At 42.6% G+C, this 27914-nt stretch overlaps 1 protein-coding gene across 4 annotated transcripts in view; it reads right to left on the bottom strand.

The window, feature by feature from the left end:
• Positions 1–27914, bottom strand: part of MAD1L1 (mitotic arrest deficient 1 like 1) — a 352399-nt gene that overhangs the window by 203471 nt on the left and 121014 nt on the right. For all 4 annotated transcript variants that reach the window (XM_036392627.1, XM_036392628.1, XM_036392626.1 and 1 more), the window contains exon 12: positions 2613–2753. In XM_036392627.1, the coding sequence (XP_036248520.1) occupies positions 2613–2753 (141 nt within the window). The remainder of the gene's footprint in view (positions 1–2612; positions 2754–27914) is intronic.

The raw sequence follows: 27914 nt of genomic DNA, 5'->3' as shown, positions 1-27914 counted from the left end.
CTTCTAGGGAACACAGAAACATTTTGTTAATTTAAGTACTCTGTAGCAAAAATTTTTAAAAAGAAAAAAGAGGAAAACACTGTGATAGAAAGTCATGGTTCATAGTGCAAATGTTAAGATTTATGAACAAAGCTTAAGGGCAGAACCCACAAAATGGAATGGAGGAGTCAGAGTCTTCTAGGGCTTTGTTAAACCCCAGAAGCCCCTGGACCACAGCAATGCCTGGAGCCTCCCTGGCAGAGATGGAGCACACAGGGTCTGTGTCCCTCTGTCTGCTGGGTGCCAGAGACCCCTCTGTGGGCACCCACAGCAGCACATCCCTGGCTAAATGGTGATCTCCACTGTTTTCCACACTTCAGCCATACCAGCCTTCCAAAAAACGTCAGCCAGGCCTTTTCAGCTCAAACCCATCACTGCCCCTCCCTGCAGGCACCCAGGCCTCCCCTGGCTGTGTCTGGAGTTGCTGTGCACTGCTTGCTTTGCTGGATGCTCCCAGGTGAGCACTCCTGGTTCTCCTGTGCTCCTCCCCAGCCCATCCACACCAGAGGCTCCTGAGGATGCTCCAACCCTTCTGCCACACTGATTTAAACATGCTCAAGCTCCCTTTTCCTTCCCTCCTCTCCCTTACAGAGGCTGTTTCTCCCACATCTCAAACACCTGAGGCTCCAAGGTGCCTCATCCCAGCAGTTTCCTCTGCTTGTGAGCTGAGTCATGCAGGTGTCAACATTTCCAAACCTCATGGGGAGGCTCAGCAGAGCTGGGAGGGTGCAGAGCATCAAGTCAGGAGTTATTAATAGCTGCCATCGACCATCTCAGCAGCTTTGATCTACTGGCAGCTGATTACAGCTGCTGCTCCTGATGATGAAGCACCAGGGGTCCTGCCTGTACCTCAATTTCTCTTCCCAGTTTTCAAGTTTTTACTGGAACAAAACACTTTTCCCCAAAATTTCAAAATAGATGGGATTCAGCAGCCAACACTGCAGTCAGAAAGGCAAACACAATCAAGCTGAAGTGCAAAATTGTACTTTGGGAGGAAAATATCAGGTCTTTGAATCCTGCTTCTAGCAAAGTTTTAGAGGTTGATATCAGACACAACAAACCTCCAGAGAACAAATCTCCTTTCTGAAATTTTCCATGTACCCCTTAATCCATATCCATGAAAATAAACTTAGAATTTGTTCCCTATAAATAATTAAAGGGGTAGAACCAAATGGTTCCCACACTATTCCATGCTTTCATCTGAAGAAGAAAAGATAATTTGCTATTGCCTGAAGACAACACAGCACACCTAACACATTCAAGGAAACAATTCAGAAAATCTCCCTGCAACAACCTAGAGCCACTGTTGGGAACAACTAAGGAAGCAGGATAAAATAGCCACAGATCCCTTTATGTCAGCATCACTGAATCCTGCTCTGTCTGCTGGGAAGCAATACAGTGTTCAAAAGACAAAACAGAGAAACATTCTGAGGCAGATGAATTCAGGCAAATTTCCATTTTATCTTGTGTTATCAGCTAACTTCTCTATCAGCTTGCCCAAAACTTTGCAGAATTCATTTTCAATGAAATGGATCTACACCAGGACACTGATCTACACCACGTTGTGCTGTCCTAAGGATTTAAAGATCACTGGAGCCACTACTGCCTGAAATAAGCACTCATCTCCCAACACAAGGAAAGAGCATTTTTAAAGATGCCAGAAACAACAGAGTTTTGTGCAGAGTTAGACAGCTCTCTGTGTCACTCTGTGACTTGAACATGAACTCAAGGAGCAATTTCTACCATTCTACTCCACTTGAGTTATAGCACCTAAATCTCCATGATGAGGGAATTAGACATGAAGAAAAACTCACATACTTATGACTATTGTAAAGCCTGATGGAATAAAACTGCCAAGCTTCAAGATCACAGATATATTCCAAATATTTCACCTCACGACCACAAAGCCCATTCCACCAAGCACAACAGAAGAGAGGAACAATTTGGCCAGTGCAGGTTAACTTTAGCTCACCACAGTCACATTTCAGATTCCAAAACTTCAAAAAGAGAACTAAGGAGAATTATAAGAATTCCTTTCAGAAACACTTCTATCTTTGGACAGAATGTTTTCTTTCTTAGAAAAAACCTACTAAAAAACACTTAATAGTGACCAGTGTTCTGGGGTTTTTCGGGCCCAAGAAGTGAAGAACTTATAGCAGACACATACTTTACTACTTCAACCCTCAAGTAAAGCTGTTGCAAACACAAGTTGCTCACACTGTGTACAGCAGAGCCTCGATTACACATGTGATGGAGTGAATCTCTTCCACTACACCACAGAGAGGACCCCACACCTGCTACCCCTTCACAACCCTTTCACCACAGGGAGTGGCTGCCCCTCCAGCCATGCAGTGCAGCACAGCACACTCAGCACACCCAAAGATGATTATTCTTGGCTCCTGCCAGCCTCAGCTGCAGAGCAATAACTCGTGCCTCTTATTGATCCCGGAATTTCGGAGCGCGAACGCCGCAAATCTGGCTCCTGCGAGAGCAGATCCCGTCACCAGGCAACTCAAGCTTAGAGGTCTCAACTCCTCCACCCTTGGGCTTAGAGCAGGATGCTGCTTTATTACCTCCAGCTCAGTGTTGTGAGCGTGCAGCTTCTGCACCATGTCCTCGGCCTCGCGCATGCGGCGGCTCAGCTGCGGCGAGTGCTCCGCCGGGGTCAGCTCGCTGTCGTAGGACTCCAGGATCGCCCGCATCCCATCGCGCTCCTGCCGGGAACAGCAGCAAAACACACTCAGGGATGGAGGCACAGAGCATACACCCTACCAGGAACAGCAGCAAAACACACTCAGGGATGGAGGACCAGACCATACATCCTCCCAGGAACAGCAGCAAAACACACTCAGGGATGGAGGCACAGAGCATACACCCTACCAGGAACAACAGCAAAACACACTCAGGGATGGAGGCACAGAGCATACACCCTGCTAGGAACAGCAGCAAAACACACTCAGGGAGGAAGGACCAGACCATACATCCTCCCAGGAACAGCAGCAAAACACACTCAGGGATGGAGGCACAGAGCATACACCCTACCAGGAACAACAGCAAAACACACTCAGGGATGGAGGCACAGAGCATACACCCTGCTAGGAACAGCAGCAAAACACACTCAGGGATGGAGGACCAGACCATACATCCTCCCAGGAACAACAGCAAAACACACTCAGGGATGGAGGCACAGAGCACACACCCTACCAGGAACAACAGCAAAATACTCAGGGATGGAGGCACAGAGCATACACCCTACCAGGAACAAAAGCAAAATGCTCAGGGATGAAGGACCAAAGCACACACCACACCAAGAACAGCAGCAAAATGCTCAGGGATGAAGGCACAGACCACACATCCTACCAAATGCTCAGGGATGAAGGCCCAGATCACACCAGGAACAGCAGCAAAACACAGGGATTGTTGGACAATTCCCTTTTCTGACCCAGAGATGGGGCAACTGAGAAGTGCTTTAAAAACTTTTACTCCATGTCGCTATACAACACAAAATAAAACAACGTGGACATTGGAATCTCCAAGGTAAAAAGGGCAGTTTAATTTCTGGCTCCAACATTTATAGGTTTTCAAAAGTGACAGTGGATTGGAGGATGACAGTGCCACCTCTCCAATGACACTGGACAAACCAACAGTCCATCAAATTTCTCCTCCTTCAGAAAAGAATGTAAAACAATTATTTAGAGAAAAGCGCATGAGAAAGTTTCTTATAAGAATGTAAACATCAGAAGGCTTAGAAGAACTTAGAAGAACAGGGTGACAATGGAAACTTAGAAGAACAGGGTGACAATTCCATTTTCAGTGTCATGAAAAGGGTAAGACAATACAGATGTTATAATTCACACTATCACAATCAGAAGTCAACTATTTCTTAATTACAATACACTATATAAGCATTTCCTGGCCTATCAGCTTTTTGCCACACCATGCTGTAGATGCCTTAAAGCAAATAATCTAAAACTATCCCTCGTGGGTCCTACTACAATGCATCTTTTTATTTCTCCAAAGTATCTAGTCTTATTTGCAAGGCCATCCTTTGAAACTTGTTTCTAGCTCCATTTCTCTCTCAACAATACCTGTCCTATTCCATGGCATTTCTAAGTCAGCATTTGTTATCTCAGAGTTTGCATACAGATGCATAGTGTGGACCTAGAGAATTCTCTACAAATCCATTTCCCACATGGGATAAAGGCCCAGAGCACACACCCTTCTAGGAACAATAGCAAAAACTTTTAAGGATAAAGCCCCAGAGTGTGCTCCAAGACTCTTCTGCATCTTTACCCACTTTGTTCTTTTATGCAGCAACTCAACTCGGATGGATGCAGGCTCATTGTCCTCATATCAGCATCAAGGCACAGATGACCACACAGTTCTAATAAAATAAATGTTGCTGCTGTGAGAAGTGAAAAATTAGACTTTCTTGCGTCTATAAAACCCCACATCCTTTGCAGGAAAGCAACACGCAGACACTCTAACAAGCAGATGGCAACTGAAAACAGAGCCTGCCTTCTTCCTGGAGACACTCTTCTAATTCAACATGGCTGAATGGGTTTCCTCAGCAAAATATTTAGTGTTGTACTTGACATTTTTCCTGCCAGAGCCTCAGCAAAGAAAGAACAGAATTGTCACAACAGAAATGAAACAGATTTGACATCGAACAAAGTGGCTGAGAGCAAATATCCTCAAAATGGTATGTGACTTATCACTTGTTAGATGCTGCAACACTCAGTGCTTGTAACAAACATTTTTTCAGAGGTTAATGTCTGGCAGGCAGTGTTTGGCTCACTTCTCTATCTACTGGCAATTATAACCAGGCATTTGCAGAGAAAGACAAACAGAAGGATCCTTCTCCCCTCGCTGACAGCAGCTCCCCAACTACAAGGCTTGGGCTCAGAGCTAAACGTAAAACTTTTTGTGTGGGCTGTTGGATGAGATATTCCTAATGCACTCCCAGCTTCAGAAGCACCTCATGCCTCCCCCCAAGGCACTGATGGAGAAGAAGAATGAGGACAAAAGGAAAATTTGAAGAAGGAGGTGGCTGGTCACGCTGCAGTGTGCACACAGGGATTAGCAGCTGGGTGAAGAGTTTCATCTTTTGACTGCATGGAAGAACCTTGATGCTTATGAGGCTACAGAACAGGATCAAAGCAGCACAGGCCCTTGGAATAAACACCAAGAGCCAAAACTCTGAGGAAACCTGAGCAGTGCTGCCCACCTTTCATGGCTGAAGTTTGCTACCTCCCCTGGTACACAAATGCAGGAGCAGCCTGGACAAAGCAGCTCCTTGCTGAGAATTCTGCCACCACAAAGGAATAGCAGGAGATCACTGGGCTGTGCAGTTCACATCCAGCCCAGTGCAGCCCTTCATAAACCCAGCTCAGCTGCACTTAAAAGCTTCACTTGGGCAAATCAGGAATTGTTGGGGCAGGAAAAAAGGTCCTTTTCCCCACACCCCTAAATGCAAAAGGCTGTATTTCAGATAGTGAAGGTGGCCACCCAGCTCAGCCTGGATACAAAGCTTATCTCCTCCTTCCAAATCTAAAGGTCAAAGACTGAATGTGGATAGCAAGTGTCCATGTGAGAAGGGAAGGAACATTCAAATTCAAGGTGTGACAACAAGACTGGGGGCACTGCCAGAGGTACAGTGTGTTCAAAGCATGTCACAGACTGAAAGGTCAGCCAAGATAGTTGGGTTGGTCAGCAGGTAAAAGGACCCCAAGACTGAAGGACAGCCTGGGGCTACAGGAACTGACTTAATAAAATTATAAAGAAAAACAGGTTTTAACATAAATAGTACCAGCAGCTATTATCAGTTCCTAGCCCAGATTTGACTGAAGAGAAATATTTTTCCAGGGAAATAGTTTTGCCATAGTTTAGAATTGTTCATCTGACAGACATATGAAAGGAAATACCTCCACATTACTGAGAAAGAAGTAAACCCAGCTGCAGTCACACATTACTGAGAAAGAAGAAAACCCAGCTGCAGTCACACCTTGCAATGAACTTGATAAGCAGAGAGGCAGCAGGACAGGATCTCTCCATCCTCCTCTTCCCCCTCCAGTACCCACAGACATCACCCAGTCTGCCCCAGTGCATTCTACACAAAGCAAACTGCTTTTGCTTGGGAGATGAATTCCATTCCCCACTTACAGCCAAATCACTTTCTAGAGCACAGAAGAGAACATAATGACAGCGTTTAGTGAAGGTATTGGTTTGAGCTTTGCATGTTGTTGTAATTAGATTTGCAATTACAGAATCCTCTCTCCTTCTCTGCATTCCAAGCTGCTCTGCTGCCCTAATTTTCTCCTAAGCATCTTTCATCCATGTGATAACTCACCACTGCTATGTTCTCCCTGGTGCAGCAGGGGCAGTCCCAAAACCCTTGGTGTTTTTTCAAAGGCAAACAGGACCCCTGGCACCTCCCATCACACTTGGCTTCCAATTCACTGCTGAATATGAGCTCAGTCACCCCATCAGGACCCCAGCAGGACCCCAGCAGCTCCTGGGCTGTCAAGTACAAGGAGGACAAACTCCAGCTTTCATGTGAGCATGGGAGAACTGCATGGGAGCATGACCAACCCCACAGGCTGTCTTTCCCCACAGCCCTTGCCCTTCAAAGCATCTCTCTGAAACAAAAAGTAAACTTGTCAAGAAAAAAAAAAATCACACATGGTAAACACAGCACAAGCTGTATTGGAAAAAGAAAAAAAAAATTCTGAAAAGCTGAACTAAAGGGTGGCACAATTAAACACTTGATCCTGGAGTTTACTTAGCCTCTTTAATTATTTCTAAATATTAATATTATTAGTGAAATCAATTCTCAGCTTCCAAGTGGTCCCCAGCTCCATTTTTTAAATTTCTCCCCATCAAGAGCACTTACTAAAAGCTTCTCCCTCCCTCCTAAAGATCTTGTTAGTTTGGCAGGAAACAGAAGTTCTTGTTGACAAGTCCTCTGTCTAAAAAGATTCTCTAAAATGTAATCCTAATTTAGTAATTGCTGCAGTATTTCCTCATTCTTCATGACCCATCAAAATCCTCCCCAGGCACTTTCAGATGCCCTTTCTAACCTTATTCTAATACAGCTGCTTGGCTGCTTCCTATCTGGAGAGTATTCATCAGAATTACTAAAAAGCAGTTCCTCTGGGAATTTCCAAAATTCCCCCTGCACAGGGGAAATCTCTGCTAACTCACTATGGCCCTACCCTGGCACAATTCCAGGTGATCTTTACCTTATCCAGTTTTACATCAACACTTGAACAGAAATGTAGCTCATTCCAAACATGCCCTAAATGCAGAATAATAATTTTCATGTTCATTACAAACCTAGGAAATCAATGTCCTACAGCAAACCCTGGTGCTGCAGCTTGCAGCTGTGTTTGAGGAGATGTAAGTTTGAAAAAGAGGAAGGATAGTGATTTTTTCAAAGGTTGAACAGTTTCCCTTCCTTCTGCCAGCACCAGCCCATTCATCAAATAAATATTCCTCCCACTATTGCATAAGTAACTAAGAAGAAAACACATTTTATAATTTTAACCAGAAACTAGAGCTAATCCCTTGAAAATGTGCTATGGGAAAGAACAGGATGGCACCTCTGCAAAATGCCACCCCTAAGATGAAGCTTCTCCCCAGTCCTCCCACAGCTCCTTAGTCCCTCTGTGTAAAACCAACATTTGACCTGGCTGACAAGTAGCTTGAAGCTCAGAGCAAGTCCCTTTCTGCAGCCTTCACACCCCAGAGTGGCTTTGGAAACAGCAGGAATAGAAGTGGGGCCCTCCAGGACTCTTGGGTTAATTTTAGGGAAAGAAGTAAGAAGGGTTCACATAAGCAGCATCATCATCATCACTGCAACCACAGACACCTGCACACTGAGGAGCATCAGAGCCACTCCTGCCTGGGTGTGGGAGGCAATTGAAGAGTAAAACCCAGCCAAAAAAACCATAAAAAGGTGTCTGACCCTATACACATACATGTAAGTTCAGGCCCTTCCTCTGCTGCTGCTCCTTAGCCCCGCTTCAAACACACACAGCCCATTCACCACAGACTTTCTAATTACTTGAAGAAAAGAAAAATCAATAAGAAAGAAATTAAAGTTACAAATCTAGCTGAAGTCAGTCACATGCCCAGGGAAAATGTGTTCCTGGGGTAAAGTTTATCTAGTGTCATAATTTTATTGAAATCCTATATCTTCCTATTGACTTTTATGGTTTCAAGCTTGATGCCAGAGTTATCATTATTAGAGTCTCAGGGTTGCTCGCAGGCCTGAGGTTGAGGTGGCTTTTTTATTTTTTTCCTTTTATAAACAAGCTGTAATTGTCTGGTTTATTGATCAATAAATCTTTCAACTGCCTCTCTTCACCCCGCTCCTGTTCTGGTGAGTCCCCTGCACCATTCTCTGCAAGAAAATACAGGGTTGTTGTTTTTTAAGAACAGATTGCTTTGTCATTAGCAATGAGAGAGCAGGAATTGTGCTGGTCAGTTCCAATAATGGCTTTTTAATGACACATTCTAGTCACAGTAAAATCTGCTTTATTTCCACACGAGTGAACTCTGACTATTAATCCACAACCCAATGGCACAGCTCTCTTGCTCCCTCACTTGTGCACAGGTTAGAGCCTGGCAGAGGAGACAGACTCTCTACAGTGGAGTCAGAATGATCTTTTGTAGAATATTTCCCTTCCCACTTGGTGCTTTTTTGATGGTACAGAAATATTCCCAAGTATTACATCAGCTTTTTGTTTAATTAATGATAATTTTTGAGGAATGTTAACAGGCTGCTTCATTATCAGAAATCAGTGGCAAGATTTCTTCCCCCTCCTCTTCATCTTCAGACTCCTAAATCCAAATTAGTTGTAATAAGGGAAAATTTCAAGACTGAAGAAAGATATGGAGCTTCAACATCAAACAGATGCTATTTGCAATCAGGTATAATTTAGCTAACTATTTCTTGTAAAAACACAAATAAAAGAGGGAGATGACTGTGCAACAGAGGTCTGGGCTTTCTGGCTTTAAACTAATATATAGAAAAAGGGAGATGGCAAGTGGGGCTTAACCAGATGATCAGTAAAATTAGTGAGAAGCACAGGAATATAAACCAAAATATGGTTAGAAATAACTGAAGAACACTTAAATACCTTAGATTGTGCCAGGACCTACTGACAAAATATATTCTTAGGTTACTTGATAAAATTAATCACATTAATCTCTGGTCCATGAGCAACCTCCTTTTGTGAGGAACTCACAAATGTTAAGACAGCAACTGGAAACAGGACAGACAGACCCAACCTTTTAAAAGAAGGATGGATGAGAGGATACAGATTCTGGCAATTATAAATCACTTCAATATTTCGGTATCTCATAAAATACTTGAAAAAAACATTAACAATCAAATTGCAAACAGCTAGAGAAGAATTAAGGACAAGAAACAATCAACTGAGCCTTAATATGAATAATATGAAAACAGTCTAATTTCCTTCTTTGACAGGTAAATTGTCTACTGAATAAAGGCAAATAATAAATGTGATAAATCTTAACTGCAGTGATGTGTTTATCAAAGAGGAGAATTACAATTCAACAGCATCTCTGTAATTCAGAGGAATGAGTTTGTACCAGGGTGATGAAGCTCATGGAAACAAAGCACAGAGCCCTGAGTGCTGTGTGCCAGCAGAGCCACCAGGCCCCACGAGCAGGCTGCAGCATCAGTGGGAATCTGCCCCTTCCCAAGGCTGCCTGTTTGTGCCTTCCTGATGGGAAACGTGTGCAGCCCTCTCCAGGTTCACCAGGATACACCCTGTGCCCTAAAAAAACCATTAACCAGGGACTGGGAACAGGGATGCTGACAATTAACAAGTTCTGCCCCAGTCTAGGGCTGTTAAACCTTACTTTGGAAGTAAAGTAAGTAAAGTAACTTCTTCTAGGTTCAAATCCTGTTGTTTTATGGAAAGTGTAAGGGGAAAAAGCAACAACCAAGCAACAGCAAGGCCCAGGAAGCACCAGCCCTGCAGGCACAGCTGGGGATAAAGACACATTGGGTCAGACCCTGCTCTTATCCCTCAGCTCCCTCCTGGAGCACTGCTAATTAGCACAGGAGCTAATGGACTCTTCTGGAACAAAAACCCCAAGAGCTCTCAGCCAAACAAAGCCAGCAAAACTTAAATTGCCAAAAACTTCTCAATCCCTCCTTGCCTTCAGCAGCAACTATGATGACCAGAAGGCAAATGGTTCCCCTTTCTCTTAGCACTCTCATCTTCTGTACAAATCATCTTTAAGCCAAAGTTTTCTACTCTCAAGCCTACAAATAGCTTCCTTCTCAGCTGCAGCCATTTCCCAACATTTCTCTCTGTGGCTGACCTATTTTCACATTACTTTGCAAATCAGAACTGACTGCAGACACATATGTATGCACACACCATTGGCTTTCTACTCAAGACCTCAATTAAAACACCATTTACAAAAAAAAACTGTTAACTTCATAAAAATAAAAACATCCAGCAGATTTCACTATCCTTGCCCTGACAAGACCATTAGGAAACATTTTTTAAAGTATTCTTAATTCTCAGATTTGGCTGTCTATATATCAACACTCTGCTGGTGTTTTTGCCCCTCAAGCCAACATAAAGCTACCGCAGGAATCTAAAGATGGATTTAACCTCTCAAGAAGCCTTGCAGATGTGCTGTGCCCTACAACTAAGGCTTCTCCAAGAAAAATAAAATATTCCTTCTTTTGAAGTCCAAGTTGCTCCATCCACACCTAACAGGAACAGGTGGGGAGAGGTCAGAAAAGCTGGTGTACATAACCACAGCCACACAGCAAATCAGGAATCCCTGTGTGTCCCATCCTCTCTCTGCAAAGGATGGCTTTCATCTGTTTTCTAACACTCTTAGAGCCATTTTCTTGCTAGGAGAGTCAGGTTATCATTCAGGCTGAAAAGCAACTTTCCTCCCGAGGCTGGAAGTCTGGAGAAAGCAACAACTCAGGGAAACTGTGGTGGGAAGAGAGCACAATCAGGCAGAGAGCAGGGGAGAGATGATCAAAGCCTCATTTTAGGTGCCAGAACAAGGCATTCAGAGACACTCCTAGCTTCTCAACCACCCATTCTTAAATTTTGGAGAAACTCTACAATCCAAATGCTCTTCTGGCCAACGTTCAGCTGGCAGCTTTAAAACTCCTACAAATACCTGTGTACATCTTACATGCTCTTGTATTCTGTAGGTTTTCCTCCTGATTTACAGTCCTCCCTTTCTAGCTCCTGTCCCTCTCCTCCAACACTTCTCTGCAGAGAGCTCAGCTTGCCTTATATCCTGGCAATGGACCAGAGCAAATAAATCCACTGTAACTCTTCTAATCCGTCTCTGATAAATCTCCTGCTTTACTATCTTCTGGAAAATTGTGCATGGTCTCTGAAAGCCCCATTTTGCTTATAGCACATCCATATGCCAGCTGACAAGCAATCATACAACTGACACTGCAACAAATTAAATATTATCTGACTAAAATACCCCTGGGGTCCTCTTGCTTCACAGTGAGTTTAACATGTTTAGTTATGTTTCTTAGCCTCCTGCTGCTGTGAAATATTTGTATGGTTTTTTCTTAGTTTAGCTCCCCTCTACTGGAACACTCACTGCTGCCTGTCTCCAGAGTGAGCCTGATTTCTGTCTCAGTGTGTTTGGCATCTCTTCATCCCAAAAAACCCCTCTTTTTCCTATCATTTCTCACAGTCCCACTGCTCAGGCAATGGCAATCTTGTGTGTGAAGCTGCCTTATTTCACCTGCCTCAGCACAGGGTCACTCCTCATCTGACACCAGTATCTGACACCATGTGCACAGTTCACATGTGAAAAACAGTAATTTCTTTAAAAAAAAACCACCCCAAAACCCTCAACACACCTTCTTCAATCTAGGCACTAGATTGCCATCACTGCCAGGGGGAAAGCATACAGCTGACAAGGGAATGGATTCATCCTCACTGGCAATACAAAACTGATGTTACTCACCTATTAAAAAAAAAAACAACCAGAACTAAAAACAAGAAAAAAAGAAAGTTTCTGTGATGGTACATGAGATTTTTATGCTGCTAGGGTATAAAATTTCACCCCTATGTTCATTCCTTATGCTCAGATCTCTTTTTCCTCCTGTCTACTAAGTAACCCAGAAATTGGCCTCTAAAGCTCTTAACAGACAGTTTCCTGCAGTTTTAACCACTTAAATATCATTAACTTGGGAGAAAAGTAAACTGAACTGTGCTCTAGCCAGTGCAGTTATCTCTGCAAGAACAAAGGAGGAGCAATGACCCCATCACCTGGGCTCTGCTCCCTGGGTATTCAGGCTAAGACAGAACTGAAGCAGGAGGGCAAAGCTCTCACATCACATTTGAGGGGACCAAAAAAAAAAAAAAAAATCAGACATGACTTCATCCAATCCAACACAGCACATTCCATTGAACTCTAAAGTAATTCCTTGATCCCCTCATGATGTGTCAACAACTCCAGAAATATGCCAGCTGTGGCTTTTTGAAGGAGGCAAAAAAAAAAAAAGGGATTTTAGGTGATGCTTCAGAATATACATCACCTGTCTGCTTTATTAGAAGATATTAATAATTTCCCATACTTTACTTAATTCATAAAACATTCCCTCTACTGCCTCCAGGGTATAAAAGACCAGTGATTCCAATAAGAGTTTCACAAATTATACATCAAGTTATCTCCCAGGTCAGCCATAGCATATCTGCATTATTATAAAGGATCCTCAGGGCAGAGGGGACACAGCTCTTGGCCCTTGCAGCCCAGCAGCCCTCCTGTCCTTCAGAGAGGACACCAGGGAGAAGAGACTGAACTGACACTGAAATTTGGCCCAGGGTGCACCTTCCCTACTACATGAACCATCTAGAAAGCAAAAGAATATCCAAATATATTCTTCTTGAAATAATAAGAAGCATAAAGGGTCACTTCACACCCAAACCATTCTCCCTCCTAACCATAAGACTGGGCCAGATTATTTAATCACACCCAGTGACTGACCAAGAGCAAAGCAATGATAAGCCTTTACTCTAAACTAAAATTCTATGCTTTTCCTGCATGAGGTCAAAATACTAATTTTACATCATATGTTTCACATTACCTACATGATGTGTTCCATGTTTTAACTTGTACCCTTTGAAAATATGAAAGATCATCTTAACACCTCTGTCTTATAAAAGGTGGAAACTGCACCACCTCTTTGGCTGTTTTCAGGATCAGTTCATTCTCTCACCCAGAGCACAGCTCAGCCAACACCCACAGAATGTGCCTCATCAGCTTCATCAGGAGTCACCTTCAGAGCTTGCTCTTGGGCAGCAAGTGAGCACCATGAAGCTGATGTTTAACCCTGTGACCTGCACTTCTGAAGAAGAGTTTTCTGCATTTGAGAAGGAAAATGTGGCACCTCAGTGCTCGGGACTGCAGCTTCTGCACAGAGGTTTGCCATGGGAATCCCACACACACCTCAGGGCAGGCTGGCAGAGGAGCCCATAACCCCCTTGAGCCTGGCATCCTGCTCCTCCTGAGACCCTGAGAACAAAACTGGGTGTTTGAGAAACAGCTACAAAGATCACCTCAGGCAGGTACTTTACCAAAATTCCAGCTGCACCTTCACCTTGGGCTTCCCAACTCCAGAAAAATGACGTCTAATAAAAACATTTGAAAAACAACCTCTCATTGACAATTCCTCTGGATCCTTTCATTGATCATATAAATACCCAGTCTTTCTGAACACTGAGAAGCTCCTGACTTTACCAGTTTTCTGGTGGAAATTAATCCCATTATTTTTTTTCAGTGCTTGAAAATGCATTTTCTTTTATCAGGCTTTAATTTGCCACCTTTCAGCTCCATTGAACATCTTTGTTGTTGCCTTGCACAGACAGGGAAAACAACTCCCAAACAACTCTAAGCCATTCATTCATTAGATTCTGTGCTTTCAAATTGTCACCTCTTCTTCAACTGCTTTTTAAGGTCAACAAGTCCAATCATCATTTTTCCAGCACAGCTGCTTTCCCAATCTTCCACACTCCCATCACCCATGTCTGACTGCTGCTCCCATTCTGCAGCAGCTCTGCCTGAGCTGGGTTGATGAGGAATAAGTGAAGACACAAAGTCCTGGGGCCTTTCCCCACCCCTCTGTGAGTAACAGGAACCTCCTCACCCCCTCCTGCCATGCTCAGGGCAACAGGACAAGATGTTCTCCCAAAAGCTGCTGAGCCAGGGGATGACAAAAAGCCAGGAAATAATCTCCTCAGTAACCCCCCCTCAACCACAGCAGCAGACAACACCAGAGAAGAGAATTTATCTCTACACCTGAAACTCCAGTTCTTGTGCTAACAGCCCACATGTATGAATTTTCTCAAATTTAAACATTTCAGGACTGAAATTATTACTTTATAATAGCTTACTAGTTAGTAAAGCTAGTTTTAACAGTAGCTGCCACTCAGTGAACACCTTCCCTTTAGTATCACTAGACACTCCAAAATTAATTCACAGACAAAATGGCATTGCTTTCTTTTCTCTCTCTCCACTGTCTCTGCAATATTAAGTCAACAAAATCTTTCCTCAAAACTGCACTGACATCAAGAATGTTATGCTCACACCATTAGACAAAATGTGAAGCACTGAAGTTGTGCTTCATTAAAAACAAGTGGAAAAATCAGTTTACCAGAAGAAAAATATTATTTAGGAAAGATATTCATTATACACATCTGAAAAACAATTATGATTAAATGTACAAGACAGAAATATTCATTCATCCTTTTAATATTTGACCACAATGTTTGCATTTTCAACAAAACTAGATTTCAGTAAAGAACAGAAACACAGTATCAAAAAAAAACCTCCTTTGTTGCAAACTAAACCCTTTGGTTTGTTTTCATAGTAACAAACTGCCACGTTTTGGAGAATGAAACAGAACTTCCAAGTGGACAGGACATGGTAAAAACCACAGAAACACCTGGCAAACAAAAAACAGAGAGGGAAAAAGTCCCTCCCTGGCATGTAACACCACAGAAAAAGCTGGACAATGTGATGGTTATCCTACTTCCAGACTGCAACACTTCCACACAGAACTTTCTGAGCAATTTTAAGGGACTTTAGTTGAATTTTCACCTTTGCTGTGCTCCACCTACCAGAAAGACAATCCAAAGGACACCCAACCCACTACAGGCAGAACTACAGAATTGTGAGTTTGCAATCAAGTCTTCAAGAAAACAAAAAGGTGGGAACAGACTCTTTTGCACTGCAGTATTTAAACCCACAACACTCATTCCTAAATTTGTCCCATCTCTGGAAAAAAGTCCACTGTGACATGCCAGGAAATACTATCAGAACAATTTTTCTTATTCTAAAGTAAGTTAAAAGTTTAAAGTAAAGTCACATATCTGTTGCTATATTTGGTTCTTCTGCTTCAATTTGGAAAATGCCATTATATTATTTAATAAAGTGCCTTTCAATAAACCTGGCACACTCCTGACTTAGTACAATCTTTCTCAAATATACCTTTATCTTACCAGCCAGTGCTGGAGGAGATGATGCCATTTTCAATGGAGTCTATTATCAGCACTAGGCAGACCCAAACTTGCACAACAGTTGAGGTTTGAAAGCTGCTGAGGACATTGTCCTCCCCAGCTCTCCTGGTTTCCCCTCCTCTCCAGGAGCATATTCCATGGAATTCTTCCAGGCAGGTTCATGAACAGCTCAGACTCTTCTCTCCAGAAGCCCAGGGTTGTGATCCTGCCATTGCCTTTGTTTCCTTCTCTCAGGAGTCATTTTCAATTATTTAACAGTGTCCTTAACATCCACCTTAGGCTGTTTAAAAAACCCTCCACAATCACCATAAAATCACTTGAATCCAGCAAAAAAAAAAAAAAAAGGTTGGTTTGGTGATGAAGGGAAGGCAAAAGGTAACAGGAACAAATCACACAGCTGGAATTTGTGACCACCTCACAATCCCTCTCTCTCAACTTATTCCAAAAATATTGCTCATATTTCACTTGCAACTACTATTTTTACACTTGTCCTTATTATTTCACCTCCAAGAACAACATTTGTGAGCTTTAGCATGTTCAAAGACAGCAGGACAAATGCATTGTTTTTGTCAGTGCAGTCCCAGAGATGCTGCCCATGGTTATTAATTCTCTTCAGCTTCTTGAGGCTAAAGAAGCACCCAAAAAGCAGCAAGTGATAAGTTCCTGCCTGTCTCCCTGTGCACATCAAGGATTCTAAATGCACACACAAACAAAATCAACAAGCAAGGTTATGCAGAAGAATCTCTGTGCCAAATACCTGCCACGAGGCCATGGGAGATGCAAGACAAATTTTACAGATGTCAAATCTTTTCAACTTTTTCTCTCAATCAAATTAGCTACTAATGAAACAGTTTATGATTAATACTCACTTAAGTCAAGAAGAAAATTAGGGGGAAAGCTATCAGTTCAGAACACGAGCAAATCACATCAGCTCCAGATACACATAATGATAGGAGAACATGCACAGAAAATACTATTGCTGTATCTTCAGAAGTCTCCAATTTCTGAACAAGCTCTTAAAACAGTGTCATCACCACCTAAGATCCTCTAGTGGCATTTCTGTGACACGAGGAACAAGGCAGCAGCAGTTGATGTACCTGTGCAGTACAGATGTACCTTCTGGTGATGGATCTGGTGATGGTCTCAGCACATGGAGCCTCCCCAAGGTTTGTATCTCACTGTCACCCTCACAGAGCTCCACTCATGGAAATATTGATCCCATCCACCTCAGGCTGCTTGACAAGACCAGGCTGGCTCTCACTTGGATCCTCCTCAGCCCAGGGAGCAGGACCAAGGTCAGGGAGGGAGGAGAGGGCAAAGCAGAGTCCATCCATCCTGTGTGTGCTCAGAGCTGCTGGGGCAGTGCCTTGGCAGCGTGAACAGAACACAAAATACCTGCTAGAAATGATCTCCACGCCTGTGAGCACAATTCCTGGCAAAAATTCATCACCTCTTCCTCCAGAGCAGTCTTGTACATATTTGAAGATATGCTTCTCTGCAGTATTCACCGGTGTAATTCTTCACTTTTTCCTCTTGCTTTTTACCATTTCAGTAGATGCTTAATAAATATCAATTTCTCTCCAACAACTGAGAAGAACCATTCTAGCATATCTCTCAGTTATCCAGAGCTGACTGGAAGGAGAGCCAGGAATAAATGAGATGGGGAATAAGGATGAGAAATCACTTTGTAATTGAAAACTCAGGGCCAAGCAAAATGCAAAATCCTCACAGAGCCATGCTAAAAATCAAAGCAAAGAAGAAATGTCTGTGGTCTTTGATTAATAGTCTGTATTTGCACATCCAACAGGTTACCCAATATACCTAATTTTAACACAAATCTCTGAAAGCTTTCACTTTAAAAACAAATGTAATACTAATCAAAAACCCTTCCTCACCAAGCCTGTGGCAAAGTTTGTACAAAGACCTGTTCCTCCAGAGGGCACAGAATGGAAACTGTAATTGTATTTAGGTTTTGGATGTGTGAGAAAGGAAGGAAAAAATACTGTCAGTTCAATGTGTATGAAGGAAGATGACATGAAAAGAATAAACAGGTTGAAAACTAGAGAGCTCTGAAGTTTTCATCTCAAAAAAAAAAAACTTTATGCAAAATTTTAAAAACTTCTGAGGAGCACAAGCAAATGAAGGAATTAATCTCCAGCTGAAGCCTGCATGCTTCTAAAAGAAGGTACCTATTCAATCATCTTTTTCTTAATCAACAGTTTAATACTGTAAACAGCAAACCAGCAGCATGACAAATGAAGGTTTTAGAGAGAGCTTCTCTCTGCCTCCTCCTGTGGCACCGAAAGGCAAACAGCTGCTCGCTCTGCCTGGCACTCCCTGTCCCCACACTGGCAAACTAATGGCTTTTCTGACAAGGCAAACTCTAATATTAGACACTGCTCTTATTAGCTCAGATCAGAGGGTGCTGTTAAACCCTGCAGGTACCACACTCTGCCGAGGTTGCTCTTTATTTCACAAATCATGTGTAATTGCCTCTTTAATATCACCCACTGAACTGAGTTGAACACAATCATTCTCTTTAAATTCGACATTCATGCTCTTCAAACATATTTCATTCTTAAAGAATACTTTTTACAATAAAAATACTTCAAAAGCTTAGAATTGAAGTTATTAGACAATTTACCCCACTGATACCAACAGGAAAGAGACACACAAAGGCAACTCCTCCCATGCTCCAAACAGCAATTGCTTTTTCCCTCGCCACGTGAAGAAACAGGGGTCCTCTGAAGTGGTTTTAAACCCTTATATTTCAATGAACACCGTGTGATGGATATGGCTGTTATTTGCAACGCCATAGGAGTGTGTTATAAATAAGCCAGTGTTATTTATAAGCAGTGTGTTGTTCTGCACACCAGAGCAGCCCCAGAGGCACAGCATCCCACGGCAGGCTGGCTGGGAGGAAGGGTTTGATGGAATGTTTGCACAGGCTCAGGAGCACGGGTGATCCCTGGCAGGGGCTGCTGCAGCCTGGCAGGAACCGTGGGGGCATCATCCAAACAGTGAGACCCTCACAGGGGCACTACAAGAGATGAGAAACAAGCAGGAGCTGGGCTGAATTCTGCATTCAGCATTAAGGAAATTTCTGTGTTTGAGAGCAGAGCATTCTGAGCAGAGGCAGGAATGACAGCCTGTCTGTGCTGGGGGTGGTTAATGCCAGAGTGAAGCTTGCTCAGGGTGGGCTGAAAGGGGAGGGCAGTTACTCATCACTAATGCTTACTTACACACCACTCTCCCACCAAGCTTGCTAACAGTCTGGCATGTTAATGGACAGCAAGGAAATTTCTGTCTCCCTCTTCTCATCTTTGGTCTTACCCGCTATGTTGGAACCAATTTAATTACTGCTAAATCATCTCCAACAAAGCACGCCAAGCCTGGCCCTGTATTTCTTCAAGAGGTGTGATTTTATCCCTCAGTTTCTCCTGCTTTTTCACTAATTTGCTTTTTAAACAGAAGAGATGACTGTCAAGATGTGTGATTTTTGTATTTCCCTGCCATTTACAGATGACATTAGCCTCTTCCTTGCTCATCCCTACTGAAACAATGCTGTCTCCTGGCACGTCAACTTTAAAAAGCAAATGCAATTGAAGTTATCACCATGCAGCTCACAGAGAGAGATACCTGCATGATATAATTGATTCCTCTTCTGATCTCACTGGTTAACAAAAATAATTGATTTTGGTACCCTTTTTAACACACTCACATATTCTTTTACAGTTCTGAGTTGAACATCCTCCCTGCTTTTGTCCTTGGTCTCATTTTCAAAAACTTTTATCTTTAGTTCACCAATCTAGCACAAGCAAGAGACTCTCCAGTCTGGGGAAAACTGGAGCACAGACAATTAAGGCAAGAGAAGCAGGAGGAAAAATGCAGTATAATATATGCAAATGCAGATGCCTTATGAGGACACTGTTATAAGTAACTTAGTTCATGAAACTCTTCCACTTAGCAGTGCACAAGTGCAGGGCTACCTTTAGGTTTTTATGCTGCACTTTTTAGCAATTAATCCTAAATCAGCCTCTTAGGGGAGCTCAGCATCACCATCTCCATCCCTCAGGAGAAGAAAGGGTTGAAAGATGAAATGGTTGTGGTCCCTCACCAGTTTAGAACTGGGCTAAAACACAGACCTCAGAAGGCTCTCTGGGGATCTTCTCAGTGATTAGGTCATTCTCATCAAAAAGAATGACCAGAAAGAAGCAGTAAAAGAAAGCAGAGATAGTGACAAGTATGAATGTTCCCAAAGCATTCCTGTTGCACGTGCTTCAAATTCTTGACATTCAAAAGTCATGAAAGACATCAGCAGATCTAATTCCTTTCTGGTTTTGCAGAAGAAATGATCAGTACCTACCAGAATCAACCAAAATGTGGCTTTGAATCTAGGAGTAAAAGGGGAAATCCAAAAGTGCTTTGTCCCACTATGAGGAGATCGTGCCATCATCTCCATCCCTTTGGAGATGAAGATTACCAGTTCTACCTGCAGCCACTGATACTTCATCCTATCCCTCCTGTGAGTAAAGGAACTCAGAAGAAAAGATTCTCATTTTCTTCTCAAGGCAGCTTTTTGCTGATGAAACTTCAGAAATATTTTCAAACCAGTTCTGAGCAAAGGACCAGAGTATTTAGACGGGGAAGGGGAAAAGCTCAGGTTTTAAGTCACAAACCCCACAGTGAGTTCCAGCAGCACAAAGCCAAAAGCCTCCCTGTAGCTCCATTTCACACACAGGTGAGGAGAGAAGCCAGCCCTGACATCAGAGCCACCAAAAGCCCCATCCTTCAGCAAAACCAGGGCTGCATTCACAGGATAACTCACTGAGCTGCTGAATTTCTATGCAGCAACAGAACCATGTAAGGATCAAACAAAATTAATTCTGTCTAATAACAAATTAATTGTCCATGCCAACCTCTAATGTCTCCATCATCAAATGAATTTCCATGTTATTTACCCACCACAACTTCCCATGGGGAAGGAGAAAGACAGCTGCTTAGATTAAAGAGTGAAACAGAAGAGCCTCCTAAACAAAGAGTCTTTTCATTTTTCTAAATGATTGCTCTACTCCACAACGTCTTCGGAGAAATAATGTTATTTTTTTTATTCTTTTCACAAAACCAAGATGCAAACTGCCTGATTTGATGCTGCTATTTCATTGTCTCAGAACTGCATGCACCAGCTTCTAGTGGCAAGGAGAGAGAGGCTCATGCAGAAATAATGTTCCCATTACAAGAAAAATAAATTGTCAATAGACCTAAGGAAGTTATTTTTCTCATTTTATATTTTTCAGGAATGGATCACTGTAGTCCTCACCTTATTTATCGACAACAGGGACATCTTTAAAAGGCAACAAACAAAACCCACTTTATGGGTAAAACTAGGCTACAAATTCTTCCAAAAGACAACAAAAGTGGCATATGCTGTTAGATCCCCACTGCTCTTATTTTACAATCTTAATGCCTCTAAAACATCAAAAATTGTCCAGTTTGACCACACCACAGAGTACCCCTCAAAATCATCATCTAATGAACAGGTTTTTCCTGGAAATAAAAGTAAGCTTTTCCTGACAGCAATATCAATGTTCCATCCACTTAATCTACTGTGATGCCTGAGGACTGACTGCCCACCCAAGCCTAGGAAACCAGCTCTTAACAAAAAGCTGATCCATTTAATCCTGGAAAAGTCCTGGGAAGGGGCAAAAGAGGAGAAGACAGATTTGGAGTAATTTGGGTCTTGGACCCGATCAGTCCAACAATTCACTATTTTTGATCAGATAAGCAGTGGCAAAAAACATAACAGACCTTTTAGACGGGAGCCAAAGTGCTTTGTCACCCAACACACAATTCTTTGTCACCTAACACACAATTCTTATTTGGACACAGTTTAAAAGGTTGTTACTCACAGGGCTGTCATGGGATAACCACCCAGTAACATTTATGTTATTGTATATTTATATTTATACTGGGAAATCTTTGCTAGAAGCCAACAGCAGGACTGTGCTCAGACTTACAAGAGTTCCAATATCACAGAGTGATCCTACCAAAATTCTGCCTGACTGTCCCTGCAGCCACAGAGGAAAACAAAAATCTATGCACAGCAAAGCTACAGGCCACAACCTGCAAGGAATCTTTCAAAAGCGAACATGATCTGTCAAACTGAAGTAATTTATCCCGGCTGCAATGGCTTTTCTACACAGAGAAGATTAGGAGCAACAGAGTCACTCTTCCAAATCAGAAACAAAACAACTTTTAGTTAAGAAATGAAGCAGATGGCCTGTGCAGATTAAAGAGAAGGTACAGAGCAATGCACGAGCAAACCGCTGTGCCCAAATCCCACAGTAATTACCGTGGTGGTGGCGGCTCACTAATGATGCTGTGCCTCTGAACTGGGACAAATTAACACAAAGACACACATGCTGCTGACTTGCAGCCCAGGGGAAGGTGAATATTGTGGAGACTCAGATATTTAAGGCAATCATGACAGATTAAACGCTGCGAGGTAGAGGCAGGCGACATGCAGCCCCAAGAGGAAAGGGATACAGGAAAGAATGTGTTCCTCATCTGTCCTAGAAAACAAAATGAAAATGAAAACTCATGTTCTACATACATCCATTGTACAGACTCTCTCTCATCCCACTGTTTTTCAGTATCTTTACTTTATTCCATTTCCCTCAAACTCCTGTAAAGGCTGGAGATCAGAAGCCCTGTCAACGGGATCGATCCTCAGCCAGGATAAACCTGCACCACCTGGCCCAGGGGTTCTGTTGGTTCAAGTGTGAACTTCCATAAAGCAAAACTGTTTGAAACCACATCCCCTGCATTGACTTTTCACTCCCAAGCATGGTGAGCTGCCAGAGCAGTACATCTGGAGTGGATGCCTAATGAACACTGCAGTTTTCCCCACTGAGAGGAATGGCAGCTAACATCCCATCCCAATAAGTTCAGGTTGTTTAGCCTGTGGTGGCAGCTCATTTTCTTGGACCTCTGGGAATAGAGGTGCAGTTTCCAGTGTGGCTTTTTGGATATTATTGATGCTGACTTTTCTGGGCTTCAAGATCTGGCAGGCAGTGAGAGTCTGCCTAGTCTGGGCCAGTGGAGAGCAATTCAATATTATTTTGTACTTCAGATGATGTTAAGCTAATGAAGGTCCTATTCTTTTTTATAACTCCCCATGCAAATGTTAATTTTTAATAAACTTTGCCCAAGTAGGATTTAAAGCTTATCTCACAAGACATATTTAGAGCAGTGCCATGGTGAAGTAATTCTGGGAAAAAATATGTACAGCTGAAAATAGGATATTTCTGCATGCTTGCTTCAAAGGCTACCAAGAGTTTTTTTGCAGAGACTTGTCATCAGACTAGTCATTGTGCAGGACTGGAATTATTAATTAACAGCCCAAACCTGTGCCTCTCACGTGCTACAGAGAAACATCATCATCACCGTGAGCTCAGTGCTGCACATCAGGGACAAAGACACCCCCAGGACATCCCTGGAAGTGCTCAAGGCCAGGTTGGATGGGGCATTGAGCAGCCTGGTGTAGAGGAAGGTGTCCCTGCCCATGGAAGGGGGGTTTGAATGAGTTTTTTGGATTTCTAAGGTTTCTTCCAACCCAAACCACTCTGTGGCTCTACAGTGTGGGAAGGCTGGTGGAAAGGAAAGGCTGGGAAGAGCAGGCAGGTTTTGTTTAAATGTCCCAGGGTCAGAAAGGCTGAGCTGATGCTAACAGCAGCACGTGGACTGAGCAAGAGGCTTGAGGGGCATCAGGCTGCCTCTGGTGACAGGATGGAGCTGCTCTGATGGAAACCTTGCAGAGGCTGCTTAGCACAAGCCAGGCTGGCAAACCAGCAGCAAAGAGCAGCACTGTGCTTGGCTGGGACCCGACTGAAGATGGCTTTTAAAAGGTGCTGTTGCTGAGGGACAACAAACAGCTCGTTACATATCTGTGCTCAAGACCCTACAATCAATTAGAAATAATTAAACCTAAACATGTGAATGGCAGAAGGACTCCTACACACCCTTTTCAAAACCTGTTGAGCATTCTCTCTTCAAATCTGTAACCCCCACAGCCTTGTTTCTGTCTATCAGAAGTTAATTATGGGAGAGAGTTTCAAAATGTGTTAAGAGCTATCACATATCTGGGGGTCATTTGCACTGAAGACAGGAAAATGCATTAATGGAAATGGTGCTGTGAGCATCTCAGCTTTCTCTGCAGCATTCACAGATTCAAGGACACAACTTATGGCCTCTCTTTTCCATTATCAGAACCATTCAAAAAGCTAAAGTTCAAAAACTACAGAGTTAACAAACCAGACCTCTTTTGTTTTTTCATTTGCTAAGTTTTGTTTATATGTATACAAGACAGTAAGTATTGTGCATCACTTCTTCCCCCACAATACTACTTTTGTCAGCACCTGCATTCAACAAGTCCATAGTTCCAAGAGGGGACAAAAATATTGCTGGAGAGCTCTCTCAACCATCAGAATTTACCTTGTATTTCACAGCTTTCTCAGGACATCTCATTGAGAAATGAAACCTTTGACTTTGGGAAATGAATCCTTTCCTATGCATAGGTCATCAACAGATGGCAGCAGAAAGAAAAGATGCTGCTTCTGAAATATTCATGTTGTTTGCTGCTCTAAGTTGCTACTTTACTTTGTATCTTGAGGGATGACACCCGAAAATTAAAGCCAAAATCTAATTTTGGTTGTAGGATCCTTGCCGTGCTCTATTTAAGCTCCAGAAATCAAAATAACATAAAATTTTGATTAAACAAAAAAGCCACTGCACTGACATCAAATTCTTACCTCATTATTTGAAACTCTTTTCATCTATATCTTTAAAATTACCTTCTGCTCCCAATACCCACATCCATCACCAAGAATCACAAAGTCCTAAGGTGAGGATGCAGAATGAAGGGCCTCTGACCCACAAATCAGTCACACAGGAGCACTGGAATTTTAGTTCCCAAAAAAGATTCATGTTCTCTTCCCAGCAGCAAGGAACAGCTGCATTGAGCTAATTATCTTAGAAATCCATATATTTACAGGTCCTAGAAAAGGGATATGGCATAAAGTAGCAAAATCCACATGTAATGCCTGAAAAAGACTTTTTTCCCCCTTTAATTCTTTCCTAGTAAAATGCAAAAATATTAAAAATATGTTCAGCCTCAACTGTCACCACTGAAAATATTCATATTCTCAGCCCATGGAACCTATTAAACAAATGCCCTTTGTGGCTGAAGTGCTCCTGCATGATGTGGCTCCACCATAGTCTCAAACCAGACCAAGTTCTGACTGAATAGAGACCATTTCTTAGACAGCAAAAGAAGTGTGGATCTCTTTCCAAAACAATGTAACAGAAATAAAAATTTCCTTTGGGCATGCGGCAAGATAAAATTGAAGATTCCACTTGATATACAAAATAGAAACCTCCCTCACACAAAGTACAACATAGATGAATGGCAAAAAAAGTGCACACACATATCGCTGATAGGAAAAGCTTAAGAGCAGCTCTCTCTCTTTCTTAAATATTTTCATATTTGCCCAAAACCAATATTGAGCACATAAAAATCATTTCTGTAACAGAGATGAGCATCACAAATTAAAGTATTTTATGTTTTAAGCATTTCCATTTGTCAGAGCTCCTGCAGACAATGTTGTGCTGGCCCTGCCAGGGCCAGGCAGCCCAGTAAGGGACAATGTGTGCCCCAAATTCAGCAAATTCTGGGTGCTCACTGCCTTTTCTGAGCACCCATCCCAACAGGATTTAGTCAGCACTGGTTTCCTCTGGTATGGGGAGTCAAGAACAAGTTATTCTCTGGATTATTCTGACCTGCCCAGCCTTGGCAGCATCTCCCCCCAGACACCAGGGACAGCTTTTCCCTGGTGTAGCTCAGATGGCATTCACACAACCACAACAGGGAGAAATCCAGCCTGAGGCTTATTGCACAGCAGCATTTCATCCTGGTCAGCCCACCAGCCTGGCTGCAGAGAGGATTTGGGATATCAAATACAAGAGAAAACCTCAAACACCCAAATCCCAGAGCACCTCTGGCCTGACATCCCTTTCAGAGCATCTTTTAAGGAAGCTGTGCTACCAAGGCAGGAACAAGAAGTCGTGGCTCTTCAGTGTGGGTGACCTTCTCCCCTCACCTGCCCCCAAATGAGTCTACAAAAAAGGGTTTTTATCCCTTTTCCCTCCTCTTTTAACTCTTTCACTAAATGTCACATTCATTTTCAAGGCCAAAGAACAGCCACCTGACATCTGAGAGTAAGACCATCGTGTTTTCCACTAGGAAAACCACAAAAGGATAAAATGAAGAGAAAGGCTAAGAGCTGTTTCACAAAGGTCACATGGAACACAGAGGCTGCAGCCCCTGGTAAGGGCACTTTGGGTTTACTAAGCCACTCACTCTGCATGTCACCTGCACACTGGGGAACTAAGGAAAAAAACTACAGAAAACAAAATGTCTTTAACCGCCCTTGGTCCTTAAAAGCTTAATTACCTTCAGCATGCTCAAACCACCTGCACTGCCCTCAGCAGCTGACAAAACTCTTTACTTGTGCTCAACAATACAGATGGTTTTGATAATTTTATTTAAAAATGCAGAAAATGAGGTTTCTCATTTTCCTAAAGCATTAAACTCCCTCTTGAAGTGTAACCTGAGATCAATTTTATTTCATCTGTTGTATAGTAGTTTTAATAAAGTGTTAAAATCAAAGATATTGAAAAATTACAGGAGAAAATAATCCTCTGAAATAATGTGAAAATGGAACGGGCAAATAATAATGCAACTGGAGCAGAAAACCATTACATCCACTCTCAGTTTGCTTCCATGCTGAGCATCTCCTTTGCTTAATCTTTCTAAAAGGAGACAGCAGCAAATGCCAGTCCCCACCAAAGCCTCTGCTCCCAGGTTTGTACTCCTGGTAAAACTACTCACTACTTCTGCAAGAAAGAACTTTCCTCTTTAGAACAAGATAGGAAAAAAGAAAAAGTTAAAACTGCCTGTTTATAAAACTCCTTATGTAAAGATACTACAGTGAATGAAGCATTAAATTATGCAGTGTGAGATGTAATGGAGTGAATTATATTCAGTAAGATCACACATTACTGAAAATATGCAAAAAGCTCTGCTGCTGGCTTTCAGTTGTCAAGCTACACATACATATATACATATTATATATATATAGATAGAGATATATTTTGCACATCTCATTATTTTCTACTGTCTCCATGTGTGATAACATGCCCAGTGCTGACACTTGTCCTGCTCTCCCTGGAAGACCCTACATTAGCATGTAAATAGCTGGCAGACACAGGGAAATGAGAGCAAGGAATAGCTCTTTAATTAACTTTAATCCTCTGAAAATCCATACAGCAATCTGTTCTGACAGTTTTCTACACAAGATCTTCTTAGGAGGTCCCTAAGTGCTGCCTGAGGATCACTGCCAGGCTGGAACAAGGAGGAAGAACGAACAAACCAGTTTTGGAGACAATATTTAGGCATTTTTCTGCTATTAAACGATGACTGGTGACTGCCATCTGGCATTATCAGAGCTGTCATTAGCCTGGCTCTGGATGGGAAGCAAAGGGATGCCATGAGCAAGGCTCAGCACAGATCCAGGAGCACACCCATGGAGCAGCCTCCTGCAGCTCCCCACAGCACCCAGGCTGCCCAGCCCTGCCCTCTGGAACATCTCAGCCCAGTTCACACAACATCCTCAAGGTTGAAGGGCAAACTTGTTAGAAGACTTGATGAATCAGCTCCACAGCAGCACCCAGATCTTCAGTCTTGAATGGCAAAAAGGCTGGCAGACTGTAAAGGAGTGAGCTGAAATTGTTCCTCAATGGCTTACAGCTTCCAAACGTGACAAGTGTTATTCATAATCCTCCATTGTCGCAGACGTCTTTTGTGAAAATCCTTTTCTTTAGGATTTTTTCCCTTCTGAGAAGCAGAGGCCTCAGAAACAAAATGTAAACAATGGTTATCTGCTGCTGTGGAATGCAACAGGTGTGCCTGTGATTGGGCCCTCTTGAATGTTTACAATTAATGGCCAACCACAGACCAGACAGCTTGGACTCTCTGTCCGAGGCACAGATCTTTGTTATTCATTGCTTTCTATTCTTAGCTAGCCTTCTGAGGAAACCTTTCCTTCTATTCTTTTTTAGTAATAGTAATAATGTAATATATATCTCATAAAATAATAAATCAAGCCTTCTGAACATGGAGTCAACATTCTCGTCTCTTCCCTCGTCCAAGAACCCCTGTGAACACTAGACCAAGAACCCCCTGTCACACTCTATTACAAG

This window comes from Molothrus ater, chromosome 16 (genome assembly GCF_012460135.2).
Source record: "Molothrus ater isolate BHLD 08-10-18 breed brown headed cowbird chromosome 16, BPBGC_Mater_1.1, whole genome shotgun sequence".
Lineage (NCBI taxonomy): Eukaryota > Metazoa > Chordata > Aves > Passeriformes > Icteridae > Molothrus > Molothrus ater.
This window is presented reverse-complemented; position numbering and strand designations above follow the sequence as displayed.